Source organism: Elgaria multicarinata, chromosome 3, assembly GCF_023053635.1.
Source record: "Elgaria multicarinata webbii isolate HBS135686 ecotype San Diego chromosome 3, rElgMul1.1.pri, whole genome shotgun sequence".
NCBI lineage: Eukaryota > Metazoa > Chordata > Lepidosauria > Squamata > Anguidae > Elgaria > Elgaria multicarinata.
Window position 1 is genome coordinate 146014496 of NC_086173.1, and position 18796 is coordinate 146033291.

Sequence of the window (18796 nt, forward strand, 5' to 3'; positions counted from 1 at the left end):
CATTTTTGAATAGAAATGGGTAACCAAAATAATCAGATGGCTGGAGACACTCTACTACCAGGAAAGGCTACAAATTTGGGGCTTTTTTAGTTTAGCTAAAAGATAAGCAACGAAAAGCGTGATATAGGTGTAACAAATTTGAAATTATGCATAGTGTAAAGGGGCTAGAAAGTTTTTCTTCCTTTCCCATAATACTAGAACCCACCTCCCCCACCCCGTCATTCCATGAAGCTGATTGGTGGGAGATTCAGGACAAATAAAAGGAAGTACTTCACAAAGCAGATAGTTAAATCGTGGTATTTGTTACCACAAGATGTAGTGAAAGCTATCAATTTAGGTGGCTTTAAACAGGGTCTAGAAGAAGTCATGGAGGCTACTACCCTGATATATTCTACCTCCAGGATCAGTGGCAGCATGTCGCTGAATATCACTTGCTGGGGAACAGCAGCAGGAAATGGGTATTAGCTTCATGTCTTGCTTGTGGGTTTTTCAGAAGCATCCATTTGGCCACTGTGGGAAAGAGGAAGCTGGAATAGACAGGCCTTTGCTGTGATCCAGCAAGGCTCTTCTTAGAGTCTCATGTAGAATCTTATCCCACAGCCCTTAACTGTGAAAATGATGGGTGACTGTTCCTTCTGATTATTCTTAACCAGCATACTCCACCAGTGTTTAATGTAGGCAGAGCAAAGAAATCTTGTTTTTACTAATTGTAAACTACCACCACCCATTTTATTATCATAAACAACCCTGTGAGTAGGTTAGGCTGAGAGATAGTGACTGGCCCATGGTCATCCAGTAAGTTTACAGGTAAATAGGGCTTTTGAACTCAGTTGTCCCCAGTCCTCTGATATTCTACCCACTACACTACATCACACTGACTCTATGTGCCATAAACAGGCCTGGATCCAGTCAATGGCTGCAAGGGAGACTCCCCAATTACCTCATGAATCCTGCCTTAAGTTTCATGATGGAAGAAGGTGGACTGTAAATGTATTTTTTTTAAAAGACTAGCTTAACACATCATTTCAAAAGTTTAGCTTTTTAAGTTTGAATTTCTAGGTAGGTATGCCTTTAATAACAGCTTCTCTCTCTCGAATGTTTACAAGCCTAGCCAAAAAGCACAAAAAGCTATTGGATGAACTGGAGGAAAGAGGGATTTTATTGGCTCCTTTGTATAACCATGTACAGGTCAGAAACTACGTCCTGCACCTCTTTGGGCCTGTAGACTCGTTTGGAATTTTGAGGAAGTTTGTGGCTGTTGTTACAAAATGGCTGCCATAGGGGGTCTGCCCATTCACAAAATGGCTGCCACAGTGGCATGGGCAATCACAAATGTCTGAGGGTCGTGTCCAAGGTTGAGTTGACAAAGCTTAGGACTCAAATAATGACAGAAGAACTGCAAAATAACTTTGGAAACCCTAAAGCTTGCAATTTATTTATTTTTTTAAAAAGTACCCCCCAAAAAATATTAAAAACCTATGTGGCCAAAACAACACCCCCAAAACAGTGAAATGAAGACTGAATATTTTCATTAGTCATGGAATGTTGAATGTCAGTTGGGAAAGAAAAATCAGGGAAGGGGAAATGGAATGGGCATATCTTGGAGAAAGGCATTACTGGCTGGAACCAAGAACATGAGGATTTCTGATAGTTGGTGAAGATACACTGCAGCGCTTTGTTGCAGGTTCCACAGTGCCAGGCTTATGATCATGAGATGGTAAAATTACCCACTGCAGACTACTACTTGGGCGCATTAATTATCTTTATTGAATATTTCTGTGAAGGGGCGGGGAAATCTCTCTCTCTCTCTAAGGCCTTCTGCCTTGAAATTTGGTAACACTACCTCTTGCTTGGCCTTTCAATACTGGATTCAGCACCGCTGTTGGGCCTTTGCTGGGGGAATGCACCTTTCCCCCTGGGGTTTTTCTGCCCTCTGGCAGGAGGTGCATTCTCTCTCGTGCCATATCCAGTTTTCTTCCCACTGAGTTTTTCTTTGCTGTAGGGACTTCCCTGCCCCTTTGCTGAAGCTGGGACATGGCTGTCAGAACTTCTCAATCTCTTAGAAGTTATTTTGCCAACAGGTCTTTCTCCTTTTTTTGAAGACGATGCACTTCTACTTCGAGTGCTTCTGGGTCTCTTTGACGTAGAAGCAGCTCTCCCATTGGAATGATGTGGTCGTTTAGTAGTGGGCGCAGCATTGCTACCAGAACTAATCGGTCTTTTAGCAGCAGAAACGGCTTTTTTGAGGAGACTCTGCGTTCTCTTTGCAGGCCGGGTTTTGCTTGTGGCTTGTCTTGGTTGCTGTTCTCTTGGCTGCAGCTTCCTGTTGCGGCCCCGCAGCTTTCTATGAGCTTCCCCGGCCTTCCATGCAGAGCTCCCTGGTTGTCTGGCTGCACCTTTCGCCGTTACCGCAGCATTCGTGGTGTTTCTTTTCCCTGCTCCTGCCTTCTTGGTCCCTCCAGCTTCCTCAGAGTTTCCAGATTCGTCGGTGGACATTTCTTGATACTTTCTGACTACAAAAAACGTCGAGCCGTTGCTGCGCGTCATACGCACCAAGGCGCTTTTTGACACCAGCGAGTGCAGCTTTCTCTTAATGTTGGGGCATTGTCTGCTCACATCGTAGCCCTTGGTGCCGAGCACTTCCTTCAGCTCTGCGAAGCTGAAGCCATTGTCTGACTCACATGAGGCAATAGCTTGGACAAGGACCCCCGAGATACTAGGGAGGGACTCAATGTACTGACACGGAATCAGACTTTTCTGTTTTTGCATTGATCTTGTCGTTACTGTTGGTCCTCCAATGCAATTAGTTTCTCTTGTCTTCCTTCGACCAGACACCTTTCTTCCAGGGTCTAGCCCTTGTGCTCCTGCAGGCATTATCACGTCCTGCGCTGTCATGTCTTCTCTTGGGGTTGCTGCCACTGTTCCCTCCATTACTCATTATATGATGTCTCTGCTGAGACTGGTCCCTGTGGCTACTGCCTGCACTATTTATAGATCTGAAGTTGAGACAATGGAATCCATCTCGCTAGGTTCTGTTCCCAACAGCCAATCACCTTCCTCTGTTCTATTCTTGAGAACTCACCTTTCATAAACCTGCCCTGCCCACTCCACTACTTATCTCCAAAAGGAGGCTAAGGGGAGACCTGATAGAGGTGTGCAAAATTATGCCAGGTGTGGAGAAAGTGGATAAGGAGACATCTTTCCCATAATACTAGAACCTGGGGTCATCCCACGAAGCTGATTGGTGGGAGATTTAGGACAGATAAAATGAAGTACTTCTTCACACAGTGCATAGTTAAACTGTGGAATTCACTACCACAAGATGTGGTGATGGCCACCAATTTGGATAAATTCCTGGAGCAGAAGGCAACCAATGGCTTCTAGTCCTGATGGCTATGTGCTACCTCCAGTATCATAGGCAGTAGGCTATATACACAAGTTGCTGGGGAACATGGTTGGGAGGGTGCTACTGCACCATGTCCTGTTTGTGGGTCCCTGGTCAACAGATGGTTGGCTGCTGTGTGAACAGAGTACTGGACTAGATGGACCCTTGGTCTGATCCAGCAGGGCACTTCTTATCCTCTCAGAAAGGTAATTTAGTAGGTAGCACTTTTCCCAACACTCATCTCCATACCAGGAAAGGCTGCTTCTTTTTTAACCTGCATATCAGGGGCAGAATTGCACCCATTGGCGCCATATCTGATTTCCATGTGTTGCTTTGGCTCTTCTACGCAGAGCCTTTCAAGTGCATGGTATACACATGTAGACTCCATGTAGAAGAGCCACATCCACATGTAATGCTTAGTGACAGGTCCAGGGGCACAATCCTGATGCCCATTACCCATATTGACTATCCCATTTTGGTTCATTAAATAAGCACAATGATGATAATAAAAATCTTATTTTATATAGGAGCTTATCTCCCGATTAATCCAGGAATAGAACCATGAGGTGTAGAAGACATGTGCCTTGTTTCTGGGAGTAATTATGTCATCATAATGTTGGCTGTGATGCAGTCGTGTGGGTAGCCTTCTTATAAGACTATCATATGACTCAATAAGTGGTCAGTTGAGCTTCAGAAACCTCACATAAGTAGGTTTTAGGCTTAGTCCGGCTTGACTAGGCAGAGGTGGGCAGCTTGTGGGCCTCCTGATGTTTTGGGCTACAAATTCCCATCAGCCCAAGCTGGGATGGTGGGAGTTGTAGGGCAGAACATCTGGAGGGCCACAAGTTGCCCACCCCTGAGATAAGGGATATGAAAAGGGGAATCTTGTGTGAAAACATTCTTGGGCCAGGAAGGAATTCCATTCGTGGCTGATGGGTTTTATTAAACTTTCAAGCAGGCAGGCAGGCAGGCAGGCAGATGCACTCTACCCCTATACTGCTAATATCACTGCCGTTAACCGCCTTGCTAACAACACCAATGACTGGAAAGGATTTTTAAAATCACTTTAAAGTTAAAGTGCTTCACTTTACATTTAGCTTAAGCGGTGTTTCACTATTTTAAATTTGTTAAATATACATGTGTAGCTGGAAAAGAATTTTAGCACTACTTAAAAGATCGAATAAAAATGGGTGATAAGAATGACACCCACTGCAAAGGGTATAGTGACTGGGTGTTGAACACACGGTGGCCTGAAGAGTCACCACACCTGTGCCAAAACTATCCCCCTTTAAAAAAGATGAAAGAGTAGCATTTAAGCCACTGGTATGGACTGAACAGAGTGGGATGACCACATGGAAAATGCACGATAGCCTGTAGAGTTTGGAAATTCAACTGCAATTCCGTTCATAGCTTATCAATATTACTTACTAAAATGGGGTTTACTCAAATGTAAGCAAGCATGGGCTGTTTCATTGATTATGTATTGCTGAGAGGGGAAGTTTTCCATTTCAAATCTCATGTTCACAGTCTAAAAGAGCCTGTTGTAAACCTGGAAAGACTCTGGAAGAAGAAAGGGTGTGATGTTTTTGTTTAATGTAGAGATATCCTCAGTATTAGGCAGCGTCCTCTGTGTGTCTTGCTGTGAAATACACACACACACACACATTCTCATTCAATTTGATAGTAAAGAAATTGTTTTTGAAAATAAATTCAAAGGAGAAGAAATTTCAGACAAATTCTCATGAGTTTGGTCCAGGGTTCTTGTGCTTACCTTACTTATGAGATGGCTCAGGAGTGTGCATCATTTCCCCTGTCTTTCACTGTACAATCATCACTCTGACAGCCTCTGGCCTCCTTGGCTTCCTGCATTTCCCACCCAGGGGAAGACATCATGGGATTTAATTCCTCCCATAGGGCCTCCTCAGATCCGGAAGTGCAGGCAGCCTGGGAGACTGTAGAGCATTGGTGAGATGTGTAATAGAAAGAAAAATATACAGTACCCTCAGCCACCTCACAGTGATTAGTTAAGGTCAAAAACACCAACATTTTATTCAAAATAAATTATAAACTGCCCTGAGAATGAGGCAGAAAAATGGAAGCCCCTTTCATGGGGAAAGAAAACTTTCAGGAAATTCCTGAGATTTTTCTTTTCTTTCCTCCTAGAAGTAAAAGGATCCTTTTCAGATTTCCCCCATATTTTCTTCACCATTTTTTCCCTGTGGTGGCTGCCTTCCCTCTCCTCAATGCCCTGGAGTGATGGGTATAAGGGGCATTGTGGAAAATGCAAAATGGGGACCGGGCTGCCAGCATAGCTGATGCTGTTGACACTTGCAGTGGCAGTGCAAAAGAACCAAAAACCCTTAAGAAAAGAAAGAAAAAAAGACACTGTTCTATAACCCTTGCCAAGGATGATGCTTACCTGTGAGAAATTGCTGTGGAATTTCTCTTCCTCCTGGAGAAATTCTTTGAAATTGTACACCCCCCCCCCCAATGTGTCTACCCACAAATAGGGTGGAGAATATCAAGAGACCACTTGCACACAGCTGTAGTAATTTTCAGTGCTTGTTGGTTGGTCATTTCAGACAGCTGATTTTGTCATAAAAACTTAAGGCAACAAATTGATTTATTATTTTCTGCCTCTGGCGCCAAAGTAACTTGGCTGGTGTTAGATAGTATGCACTTTTAACTTGATCAGGATAGGATGCCATTTACTGCTCCACCTCAAGCAGCAAAAGGTCTTGGGCCAGTCCTGCTTTTTCTTATTATACAAATATGAGATTTTTAAAAAATATGTTTGTGACTCCTAACACATTAAACAATTCAGGATGGCTCCAGGGAATACCACTATACTTAATCATTAGTCTTTAGTAACTTTTGAGTAGCCCTCCACAATCTAATGCCCTCCAGGTGTATTGGACTACAACTCCCATCATTCCCAGCCAGTATAGCCAAATGCCCATTCTGACTGGGGATTATGGAAATTGTAGGGCACTGGGTTGAGGAAGAGTGCTTTAGAAACACTGACAATTAAATCCTTTCACTGCAGAAACCCTGACCTAGTCAGAAACAGTGACACCCCCATTTAGGACCATATAGCAAGAAGTCAGGAATAGATTGATTTCTGCTATCTTTGATTTCTGCTCAAGGAAAAGGGAAAGCAACCTACTTTTCAGTGGAGATTCTGCTATGTATCTTAAGTAAGTCAAAGAAGAATTTTTAAGGGGAACAATATAATAGTTTCCCCCTCAAAATGGACTTCTAAATGTTGAGGCAGTGGTTTTCATCTTCTTGACAGGTCCTTTTCGGACTGTCATGCAAATACCACCTTGATGAAGACTGGTAGCTATAAAACTCAGTACTTCACCTTTTAATCTTATCTGGTGCTACTGCCACCATCAAGCATAATTACCTATTACCCTTATTTCCTATAGGACCTGGTTATGGGCCTAGGATGAAACAGTCAAAAGGTTCATGTAAATAAAATATAGTTGATTTTATTGTTTAAAATATGTTAATTTTCATGGATCACTCATAATCAAAGGTGTTACAGTTCCCTTAAAATGTTGGTTATGGGTTAGCTCTGGTTCCATTCGCTATTCCTTAAGCCAATTTCCCCAAAGTTCAGGCTGTACTGGGGGCATATGTTGCAGTCTTCCCTCTGGTAGGGTTTTCTGCACTCTGGTAACTTCAAGACTTTGTCAAGATTCACCTGCAGTCTTCAGTTTGGTCCAGCACCACCATTGCCTCAGGTCCACTGCAACCTATCTTTTCTGTTTCAGTTCTTTCCTGAAGGCTGCCCCAGGAATCTCTCACTCCTTATCTGCAGACCTTCTTTAGCTCTTGCTTTAAGTGATTTCGGCCTAAAGGATGTTCTTCAATCTTCCTTCATCTCTCCTACCAGTTTTGGTTTCTCCCGGCTCAAGGGAAACTGCCTCCCGCCTCCCTCACCAGTGCTGAACCTGAATTCTAATACTTTACCAATAGATTTGTACGGGATGACCACAAGTTAACCAATCATATCTGCCCACATTTTGATTCCACACTTCTGTATAGAATAACAGAAACCTCACAACTCGGAGCCATTCCCTTGGTTAACAACAAGCAGCAAAATGGCTGCATATCAGTTGGCAGAGTGGCATCACAACATCCTATCACTTCTGTGGCCTAAAAGACAGTTGACCCTTCTCACATACTGTTGCAAACCAAAACACATGAACAGATGTAATTTATTACCTCAGGTAAACACAATTTCTTCATATAGCCCAAGGGTCAAACCAGATGGCATACTGTGGTTTCTGCTCCATCCCATTTATACAAGAGCCCTCCTGAGCCAGACCAAAGCACTGTTTAATTCAGCATCCTAATTCCCTCAGCAGCCATATTTGTCCACAGACACCTTTGTCCCTTTCTGTTTGATGCCCAGTATCAGAGATGTTAATTACCACAGTCTACTTTTTTCTTTTTTCTTTTGCATTTCCCTCTAAAATGTTTCCCTCTAAAATTAAAATATTTTTAAATGTTGTAAACCGCCCAGAGAGCTTCGGCTGTGGGGCGGTATATAAATGTAATAAAATAAATAAATAAATAAATAAACTACCTACAATTCCCTTCCAGAGATGACTCTGCTATGTGTGGGGAGGACATGGCAGCCCCTTCTCCCATAACTGGCTGCCCCCACCCTCCCTGCATCAAGAAGTTGCTATTTCCTCTAGGCTTTCTACAGTCCAGGGGTCCCCAACACAGCACCCAACGGCACCCACAAAGTTCTCCCCGCCCTGGATTATTTGATGGAAAACCTTGGAAAATGTTAGGGCAGTCTCCTTTCTCTGTGTTTCTAGCCTCTAGCCTTGCTCTTTATCTATTATTATTATTATTAATAATAATAATAATAATAATAATTTATATAGCACCATCAATGTACATGGTGCTGTACAGAGTAAAACAGTAAATAGCAAGACCCTGCCGCATAGGCTTACATTCTAATAAAATCATAATAAAACAATAAGGAGGGGAAGAGAATGCACCAAACAGGCACAGGGTAGGGTAAAACTACCCCTTAGCCTTGCTGTTTCCTCCTCCCTCCCAGTCTCTAGCTTTGCTATTTCTCCCCACACACCACTTCACCTCACTGTTTCTCCTCTCTCTCAATCTATAAGATTGAGATAGCCTAGCTACAGTTATCCATGCTCTGATAACCTCTCGTTTGGATTTTTGTTCAGAATTTTACCCATTTTAAAAGATTGAAACACCATTCCCAAGGCTTTGTTACTAGCAGGAAGAGCTAGTATTTTTAGTATTTGGTATTTTTAGTATTTTGTCCCTCACCTTTAGAATGCTCCCCCCACCCACCCCGGGCTTCTCCAAAATTAAATTTGGCCCTCAGAAAGGAAGAGAGGGAGAACATTTGATCCAGCTGCCTCAACTAGTAAGACCTCTTGGCTCCATCTCTACCATTAACTGCCCTGTCCTCAATTCTGCCAGCCCCAGTGGATGTCTATGCCAACTAAACACACACGCACAACACACACATGATGTAGTCCTCAGTTGCCATGCAACACACGTGCGGGGGTGTATGTCAACTGAGGACTACATCATGCAGCTGATGAAGTGGACTCTAGTCCATGAAAACCTCTGCTGTAATAAAAGTGTTCATCTTTAACATGCCACAGAAGGCTCTTTGAAGAACAGTCTGTAAAAGGTATTTAAAACTCTCCTGAGAAAACCATCCTCTCTCAAAGTACTTCATGTGGCCTCTGTAGATTAAGATCAACTCAAGTCACAAGCTAGACAAGAAGAAGAAGTGGAGGAGGTGGGGGTGGGGGTGGACCGTTTCCTCTGTTCCTCCGTTGTGAGAATTGTCCATTTATTCCAGCTCTCTGCTTCCTTTAACCACGTATGGATTCATAATAGGACCTCTCCTCTTATGCCATGGCTGCTAGATTTTCTCAGGAGCTTTTGGTGAAGGACTTTGTCAAGGTTTTTTTTTATCCTTCTTTAGCATGACATTCTTCTCTACATGCTTGTTAATTTTGCCTTTAATAAAGTTTCCCGTGTGTATTTGAAATGACAAATCTCATCACGTAACAATTAAATAAAATTAGGTGGTTTTGTGCTACGATGTACTAGAAATTTGAATGGTCATCAAATTGAGTGCTTTTTTGGTTTGACTAGCACCACGGAATCAGCCAGATTTGTAATTGGCAATAATAAAAGAAATAAAATAAAATATGAAAAATCTATAGAAAAGGGGAAGGTTAGTTCATAAGAAGTGGATCTTCAGCTGTTGGCTTAAGATTTTTAAGATGCCCCATCTGATGGACTGAGGACCAGTATAACCAGTTTAACCACAGACACACATTTCTGTCCCCCAGGGCAGGTGCAATCTCTCCCCCCACCATGTCTCCCAGCCCCCTCCCTGCCACATCTCCTCCATCACCCACCTACCCCTCCTCCATTGCCGCCACCTCTAATGCTGCTCTCTGAATAGATGGGTCAGCCGTAAAATGCTCTCTCTTCAGAGAGCCCGCTTGCCCACTGGATTACCCTGAGAGTATCTTGGGCCGAGCCAGAGGGTGGGTGGATGCTCCAGAGAGCCCTGCTGGTTGCTCCCCTCCTGTGGCATTTTCCCCAGTGGGAGAGCCCCATCATCTCTGCTGTCTCACTGTGGCCAATAATGCAGAGGGAGAGCGGCCGGTGAGGCTCTCTGGAGTACCCACCCAGAGGCACTCCCCCACCCAGGCACTCAGCTGCCTAGCCAGCAGCACCCTTGGGTGGGGGACGTCCTGGTGAGTTAGTGCGCAGTTTGCCACTCCTCCTGCTCCCACCACCTGAGGCGGAGGATTCACCCCACCTCATGGAAGGGGCTGTCCCCAAAGGATTCACATTTCAAATAATTGAAGGCCTTGGGAAATAAAGGAGTCCAAACACGAGACTTTGAAGGGCTTTAAAACTGTATTTTACAGAGATATGAAGCACGACTAATCAAGAAGCCTACCGTTTCTAATTTCATGCACATTTTCATCACTCCTAATGTTCCCTCTGCCCTTTCCCTCAGGCTGAGTTTAAGTAAAAACTCTATAATTTATAGGAATGTAATTCTGTATTAGAGAACACATTTTTGGATGCATGAGGCCTCTAAAAATTTTAAGCTACTGAAGAGCCTTGCTGTCTTTTGCATGATCACCCCAGGCTGGAAACAGATAATATTTTAAAGAGCTGATGGTGGTATAACAGAGACTTTTGTTGCCTATCGTTTACACACTCAACCTTCTTGTCCCACTGGTTAAACCAGCCACAATTCCCATTTTTGCACCAAATTCAGTTCTCTGGCAAAGCACAGCCTTGTCTTCAATCTTAGCATGACTTGTGCAAGGAAAGAAGCACAAAATGGAATGCAAAGGAGTCCTCTAGGTCTGTAATTTGAAAGGTGGGAGGTTGGGGCGGGCAGAGGGGGGGACGGGATGGTCCTCCAAGTATCAAAGGGACGGTCAAACTCTTAACTGTGCAGTTGCATGGAGTTCGAGGGAAACTCCCGCCCCCGCCTGAGCCCGTAGCTTCAAGCATGACTCAAGGATTTAAACTGAGTGAAACAGTTGACCCCACATAGAAGAAGGGAAAAACTCTCTCCCCATTGAAAGAGGTTCTGACTTTAATGACTTTGTTTTCAAGATAAAAAATCATACTATCCTGGTCATAATCCAGGAAGACCCCCATCTTTCCAGGCCTGCGTGAGTCAGTTTCCATCTGCCTTAACCACCACAGACCCCGTTGCCAGATCCCTTGCTCGGGAACAAGGAGGATATTACCCTTCCTTCTCACAGACTCCCTGGCCACCCCTGCTGCCCATTCCCTCTGGACTCCATACACCACCTCCCAGTAATGTTTCCCTGAAGTGAATCCTGGAGAACCCAGCAAACAGGGAGTACTGTTGAACCTCTCTGGGTTGTCAGGCACATGTTCGGGTCTAGGTATGGATTCCACTTTCTTCTTGTTTTGAGACACAGCAAGATCTGGATGTGCTGTTTTGGGGTCAAATGTCACGTCAGCTGCAGGGGACAAAGAAGAAGAGCAGATCATTAGAAGTAGAATCAAATCCTTGGGCAGGGGAGTGTGACAATGTCATTGAGAGAGGTGCAAAATTGTATCATTGTACATTATCAAGGCCCCTTCTCCAATACCCCAACCTCATCTAACCCATCCTTTACTTGTGTAGGCTTTATGTGGTGACGAAGCCAGGACCTTTCCACCAATCTCCCGTTCATCAAGGAAGCATAAAAACAGCCACAGGATGAAACAGAGTCCTAAAGAGGGATAGAGAGAAGTCAGTAATGGATTTTGCAAGCACTTTACACTCTTTTTTGGGTTTGCCCTCACACCAAGCCTGCGAGAGAGGTCACTATATTTCCCAATACTACAGATGGTGAACTGAGGCATAGCAACTCACCCACTGCTGGCTCCGGAGAGTAGTGAGCTCAGATGTTTGCTGTGCCCTCAAGACCAGCAAAGGGACTCCAACAGGAGTTGCTCCTCATTTGGCATGGATCACCCAAGATGTTCAGAGTATGTGCAAGAGGATTCTCAGTCTGTACACCCCAACTCTTTCAGATTAAGGGGGGGGAATGATTATGTTTTGACTCAACTCTCCTGAAGCCATTTGACCTTGGACTCACCCAAGGACACAGCAGGCTTATTATTTATTTATTTATTACATTTCTATACCGCCCAATAGCTGGAGCTCTCTGGGTGGTTCACAAAAATTAAAACCATTCAAAGTATAAAACAACAGTATAAAACCATAATATAAAATACAACATAAAAGCTTAAACATGTGTGACTCTGAATTGGATTGTGACCCACATCTTCAAACCCAGATCCAGATCTTTAACCTCTCTCTGAACCATACCAGCATTACCTCATGAAGCCCAGTCCAACTGGTTGCGAGGGTAGGTGGGGGAATGAATGAATCACAGTGTTTTCATTCATTACCTTTGAACTTCTGTAGGACATTGCTCGTCTGCAGGAAATGTAGGGAACTAGGATGCGAGGCTGTAGAAGGAGGCATGGCAACTGGAAACTCCTCCTTCTGAGATGGTGACAGAGAAGTAAAAAGAGAGAGAACTTCTTTTTTAGTCCAGTAGTTAATCCTGCCCTTGACCCCATACGCAAACTGCTCAATACATGCTGCATTTAGCTTCACAAGCAGTTGCTGGGCAATTGGCACTTCGGAAAACACACGTCAGTGTAACATCTTACCTTGTTTTCCAGAAATGTATCCCTTGCTAGAGCACCAGGGGAGAGCTCCAAGAGGCTGGAGCTTCTCTGGGGCGAATGATTTCAGCCCACTTCACTGAAAGCTTTTATACAATCCTGACAAGGATGCGGGTTTAGATTCCCTGCTTTGATCGATTGCAAATGAAACAGCCTGACCTGCTCTACAGCATTCTCCAAGTGGCTTGCGAGATGTGTGGGGTGGTGCAGGGGGTGGGGGTGGTTGCTCTTTCATTTCAGTTCTCTGTCCTGGGTGATGCTCTCCTACAACCAGGGGGGGATCTACACAGCCTCGTGAAGGCGCTTGCATGTGCCTGCAGTGCGCCTCGAAAATCATTGTGTAGATCCTGCCAGAAGAGGAGGAGGAGGAGGAGGCCGCGGCGGTGGCCCCGCATCGCCCCTCGCAGGGACGGGGCGAAAAGTTTCCGGGCTCGGCGGCTTCACAGGGGAATCCGGCCGTGTCCGTGCCGCCACCGCCCACCTCCCCGCCGGCCTCCTGCTGCTGGCGAAAGAGCCACCCGGGTCAGAGAGCTCGGCGGAAGAAGGCGGGGCGGCGGGCAGCAGCTTCTTTCGCCGAGCTCTTCGACCCGGGTGGCTCTTTCGCCAGCAGCAGGAGGCCGGCGGCAGCAGCAAGGACGCAGCCGGATTCCCCAGCGAAGCCGCCGAACCCGGAAACTTTTCGCCCCGTCCCTGCGAGGGCCGCTGCGGGGCCGCTGCTGCTGCCTCCTCCTCCACCTCTTCTGGCAGGATCTACACAATGATTTTTGGGGCGCACTGCAGGCGCACACAAGCGCCTTCACGAGGCTGTGTAGATCCCCCCTAGGTAACATTACCTTAGACATTACATCTTTCCAAGTATTACCAAGTACCAAGTATTAATCAATGGTATGGTTGTGCCATGTGTCCCCCACTTCTAGAAATTCAAGGAGCAGTGCTTGTTTGGATTTGGGGTTCTTCTAGAAGAGGGAGCATTGGAGACTTAAGGCACTGGATTTGCACATATACAGGGAGAGCAAAAGTGCTCCTGCGAAGCAGCAGATCTCCAGATAGAGAGATATCTGCAGTGCTGCATTCAAAGCTGCTTTCATGCACAGACCTCTATCCCCATCCATAAAGTTGTGAGGGTGGGAAGCCTGCCTCACCTCTCCCTCTGATGGCACTCCCACTCAAAACACTCAACAGAGATCACCAGCTAAATGGTGAACTGGTTTCAGTTAGCTGGTACTGCGAAGGACGTGGGGTTTTGCTGATTTATGAAATGTACTGGATCTTTAAGTATACTGGCTTTTTAATTGTATTATTCTTTCTGCTGTGTATCTGTTCTGGTATGTGTTGTGTAGCCATGATGGTATGTTAAGTGGAGGTGGGAGTTTGGGACTCTAGGCGCCAAGACTCCAAGAGACTGCAAGGTCAGATTGGGCCTTGCACCTGCAGGTTATCTCCCTAGTCGTTAGGATAATTGGGTTCAGTGTGAGAGAGAGGGTGAAGCCCTCTCCAAGAAGGGAGGGGCGTTAACAGCCAGGCTGAGTTAGAGGTTGGTTCATTGGGGTCATGGGGCCCTATAGCCACAAGGGGATAAAAAGGGTATCCTGCCTAGGAAGGTGTCTTCTCTTTGGGGTTTGGAGGAAGAACATCAAAAGCAGCCTAGGATGGTTGCTTGGAGTAAGGTAGAGTCTTTGTTTATTTTTACAGGTCTGGTTTTCCTGAGACAAGGCTGGCCGCTTTTATGGCTAGGGGAGGGTTGTGTGTTTGCAGGTTTTAGATGGAGCACTGGCTGTTCATGCCTCCTCCTTTTGTAATCCTTCCTTTAATTCCCTTTTCCTATTCCCCCACTTTTTATTACTCTTTCTTTCATACATGCTGCTACCTCCGGCCGAAGCCTTACGTGATAGCTTTAGCTGATTTGTATTAAACTTGCTTTGGCCCCTACGCTGTGTGTGTGTGTGTGTCTTATTCCAGGAATCTCTGGCTCCCCCCGATTGGGGAAAGGGCTAGGGCGAGGGGTGGCTGGGGACATCAGGACGGTTGGTCCCAGGCCTACCTTGCAGGGAGGTTGGATTGACTCTGGCCTTCGTCTACAGGTAACAGTATGGGAGGGGCTGTGGCTCAGTGGTAGAGCAGATACTTTGCATGAAGAAGGTCCCTAGTTCAATCCCCAGCAACGGCTGGAAAAATTCCTCCCTGGAAAATTCCTGTAGAGTCGTTTCCAGTCACGCATTATCAATATTGAGCTAGATCAGTGGTCTTCAACTGGTCCAGCCCCAAGACTCACCTCGGACTTCCAACCTGCAACTTGAGACCCACTTTCACAATTCCCCTTTTGAATTATACTTAATAGTCCTAAGAGAGAAATCTGGAAAAGAAACCCTGAAGCCCCTCATTTCAATGTGAATAAAAGCACAAAAGCACGCACACTCCTTGTCCTTGCCCCCACCTTTGTTTCTCCAAATGGAGAAAAGCAAAGTGCCTAGTCTCCTCATTGTATTCAAGGTTGCCCCAACCCCTGTGCCCACTCATCTGCTCTGGTAATCTGACATAGGGAAAAGGTTATTGGTTCCCTCATCTTTTCATGTATAAATAAAATGATATTTCATTTTCCTAGATGAATGGGAATATAACTATTCTGGAACCAATCTTACTAGAGACCAAGCTGACTTTCAATAAAACAGCATTTCCCGATATGGTGCTCGCCAGATGTTTTGGCCCCAAACTTCCATCAGCCCCAGTTGGCCTGGGCAATGGTCAGTGATGATGGGAATTGTAGTCAAAAACACCTGGAGGGCACCACATTAGGGAAGATTGCAGTAAAAGCACCAGCAGGCCTGACAGCTAATTGGCAAGACAACCAGGAACGCACAGAGGTGAGGGGAGAGAAGCCGGAAAGGGGAAGACCACAGGAGGAATGGGTGGGAGCTGCTGAGTTGACCTCATCTCCCACTTGTACTGTAAGTTTAAAAATTAAAAACCCTGTCCATTTCTCATGGGCTGGGGAAAAGGGCTATGAAGCACTTGCAGGAGATTTGAACAAAGGTACCATACCCTGGAGAAGAGGCTGATGCTAGGGAAAGTGGAAGGCAAAAGGAAGAGGGGCCGACCAAGGGCAAGATGGATGGATGATATTCTGGAGGTGACAGACCTGACCTTGGGGGAGCTAGGGGTGGCGACAGCCAACAGAAAGCTCTGGCGTGGGCTGGTCCATGAAGTCACGAAGAGTTGGAAGCGACTGAACAAATAAACAACAACACCATAGGATTATCTTATGAAGCCTATAGGCCTTTAAAATACACCTTGAGCAATCACGACATAGGAGCCCTTAAAAGAAAATGTTCTTACAGGAACCAGATTCTGGCACAATAAGAGCTAAGAGGCCACGAGAAGCATGCTCCATGTCTGGTTGTTCCCTCTGTTTCCGCATACACGTTATGGAACAGTCCTGGGGGTTTCCCTTGAGGCCGTGAGAGGAAGAAACTGGATAGCCCTCAGAACAAGCTTTTCTAGGGACCTTCCAGCAGTATTCAGTATTGTCGACCATGATGGTGCTCATAATTTTGCCAGAGCAGGTGATCTGGCAGCTGCCGAAATGCTGTGGTGCTGCACAGTGGCATTGGGGCAGCCACCTCACAGCTTCCCCGCAAAGCTGCAATTTTAAACAGTCGGGGACTTACCCCAACTTTTTTGCTGGAGCAAGGTGTATCCCTCAACTAACCTTGCTCTGGCATCACGGCGGAAGCTTTCCCAGGTGGATGGCAACCAAATGGCCACCGGAAAGCTCTCGCTCTCCCTCTGCATCAGGATTAGTCACCGTCACCCCACAGCAGAGAATGCACAGGGTTTCCCTAAATGCGGCGGCAACCTGGTGTTGTCAAGATACCCCCCCCCTTCAAAACGTGCTCATTTTTGTGATCTTTGAGTTAGCCTAATAAAGGTATTACACTTCATGGATTTGGGAATTTTTCTTATGGCCAACTAGGCTGCCTCTGTTTTTAATAACAGAAGAATAGACGTCTTAGCCCCATGGTGTTTTCTAACACACATTAGGTGCAATCATCTATATGCACTTATCTGAAAGTAAGTCCCATTGAACTTAACAGGACCTAATCAGATTGCTCTGTCTGGCTGACTTTTCTGGGTGCTATGATTATCCAGGAAATCCAAGAAGGCTAAAATGAGGTTAGGGCACATATCCACCAACCAGCTAGACAAGCCTTAGGGGAAACAACAACAGCACTGTTTTCTCAGTCAGTCAGCATGAAACTTGCTTTGCTGCCTTTCAGTTTCTTCAGGTCACTTTGCAAAGATGTCATAGAATCATAGAATAGCAGAGTTGGAAGGGGCCTACAAGGCCATCGAGTCCAACCCCCTTAAACCTGTCATGTCCTTCCTTCAGAGAACTTCTAGAGCTTCATCCCAAGATCTAATGAATCGAGCACAGCAGGAGGCTGAAACATCCTCTTCTTGGACCTGATTTTTTTTTTTTTTAGAAGGGGAAAACCACATGAATAAATGCATAGACTAGACCTGCATAACTTGTGACCTATCAAGCCGAACACCGGGACATATATTGTATGCCCTAGCTGGCAGGTGCCCTCAGTTTTTTGTAATTACAGGCAAGCAGCAGAAATAGGGGCTATTTTTAACTGACTTTCTTTTTCTTTGCAAAATAGAACATCAATGATTTCTTATTTCTCAATTATTGGTATGATTAAATACTTGTATAATAAAGAAAGAAAAGGGGGGAAGGAAAAAAAGAGAACTAGGGGTCTTATTAAGCTCCCACATAGGCTGCTATATATAGATCTGGTAGACTGGATTCAGCTTCATGGGTCACACATTGTTTTGATAGAGAAACTCAATATTAACATCTTTTTTTCATATTGCTTGTGAAATCTTGCTCACACGATTAGCCCAAGCAAAGTTTGGGTAGCTTCTTCCCATGTAACTTTTTGATATATGAGCTCCGTGAAATTATACTTTTCTCTATATGGAATCTGTAAGTATAGTAATGAGATCCTGTTTGAGTCTATCGTTATGGATTAGGGTGACCAGATGACTCAGAAAACCCCAGAGATCTCCAGAAAAATGGGGGTTCTCAAGGGCAACCAGGGCTGAGCCCCAATCACTGGGGAAAAGGCCCAAATGCGTTCCCGGATTTCTGAGAATGCGATTGCATTGGCCAAGGAGAAGGCCCAGATTGGTGCTGGGGTGGGCTAGAATGACACATTCCAGGACTTCCGGGAATGCGTCCTCCAGCCCCCCACCCCAGAGCTGATTTCACAGCACACAATTAAGACAAACCTGTTCTACATAATATCTTAATGTTAAAATCACTAGAATAAAGAACAAGTTCCCACTGTGCTCCTTGGGAAGATCAAGAGTCAGCTTTCCATAAAGCAACATCAAGCAGCCACTTATGACAGCAACTCCTGGCCTATGCCACTATCTCAGGGTGACCATATGGAAAGGACGACAGGGCTCCTGTATCTTTAACGGTTGTACAAAAAAGGGAATTTCAGCAGGTGTCATTTGTATGCATGCAGCACCTGGTGATATTCACTCTCTATCACAGTAGTTAAAGCTGCAGGAGCTATACTAGAGTGACCAGATACAAAAGAGGGCAGGGCTCCTGCAGCCTTAACGGTTGTGATAAAGAGGGAATTTCACCAGGTGCTGCATGCATACAAATGACACCTGATAAAATTCCCCTTTTTTTATACAACTGTTGAAGATACAGGAGCCCTGTCCTCCTTTTCATAGGGGCAGGATCTACACTACTGCTTATGACGGTTTATAATGGTTATGACAACTGTTCAGGCCCAGGACACATTACATATACCATTTTCATACCGTTTTAGAAGTGTTATATCCTGCATCCTAATTAAATATGAGTACATTCAACTGAGAAATAACTTGGTTAGTTGAGTAAAAGCCAGGCGTTTCACCAACTCAAAAATGATTGAATCTCTCCAAGGCTGCGCAACTACTTACATTTTTGTAAACATTTTTGGGAGCAAACTGTTGCTGGTGATTAGCTATGGTTGACGCTCGCTTCAAACCAGGCATCCTTCACCATTTCATCATCCCATCTGTTGGCCACTGATAATGTGGAGAGGGGCGGGGAGCACGAGACGAATTACGTAACATCTG

The 18796-nt window shown here is 45.2% G+C and overlaps 1 protein-coding gene across 1 annotated transcript; it reads right to left on the reverse strand.

Moving 5' to 3' along the window:
• Positions 1 to 10400: 10400 nt before the first annotated feature.
• LOC134395957 (ohanin-like) lies at positions 10401 to 18728 on the reverse strand. Its single transcript, XM_063122246.1, has 4 exons — positions 18638 to 18728; positions 12371 to 12467; positions 11590 to 11685; positions 10401 to 11430 (listed from the first exon to the last, which is right to left on the reverse strand). Exons 1-4 carry the CDS (start codon positions 18710 to 18712, stop codon positions 10952 to 10954), a joined length of 747 nt encoding a protein of 248 aa, XP_062978316.1. The 5' UTR covers positions 18713 to 18728; the 3' UTR covers positions 10401 to 10951.
• Between the last annotated feature and the right edge of the window lie 68 nt (positions 18729 to 18796).

Coding starts and splice junctions, on each gene's coding strand:
- LOC134395957 (XM_063122246.1), bottom strand. CDS start 18,712: ATGCCTGGTTTGAAGCGAGCGTCAACCATAGCTAATCACCAGCAACAG. Junction 12,468..18,637: donor CCAAAAATGTTTACAAAAAT/GTAAGTAGTTGC, acceptor TCACCATCTCAG/AAGGAGGAGTTTCCAGTTGC. Junction 11,686..12,370: donor TGTCCTACAGAAGTTCAAAG/GTAATGAATGAA, acceptor ATCCCTCTTTAG/GACTCTGTTTCATCCTGTGG.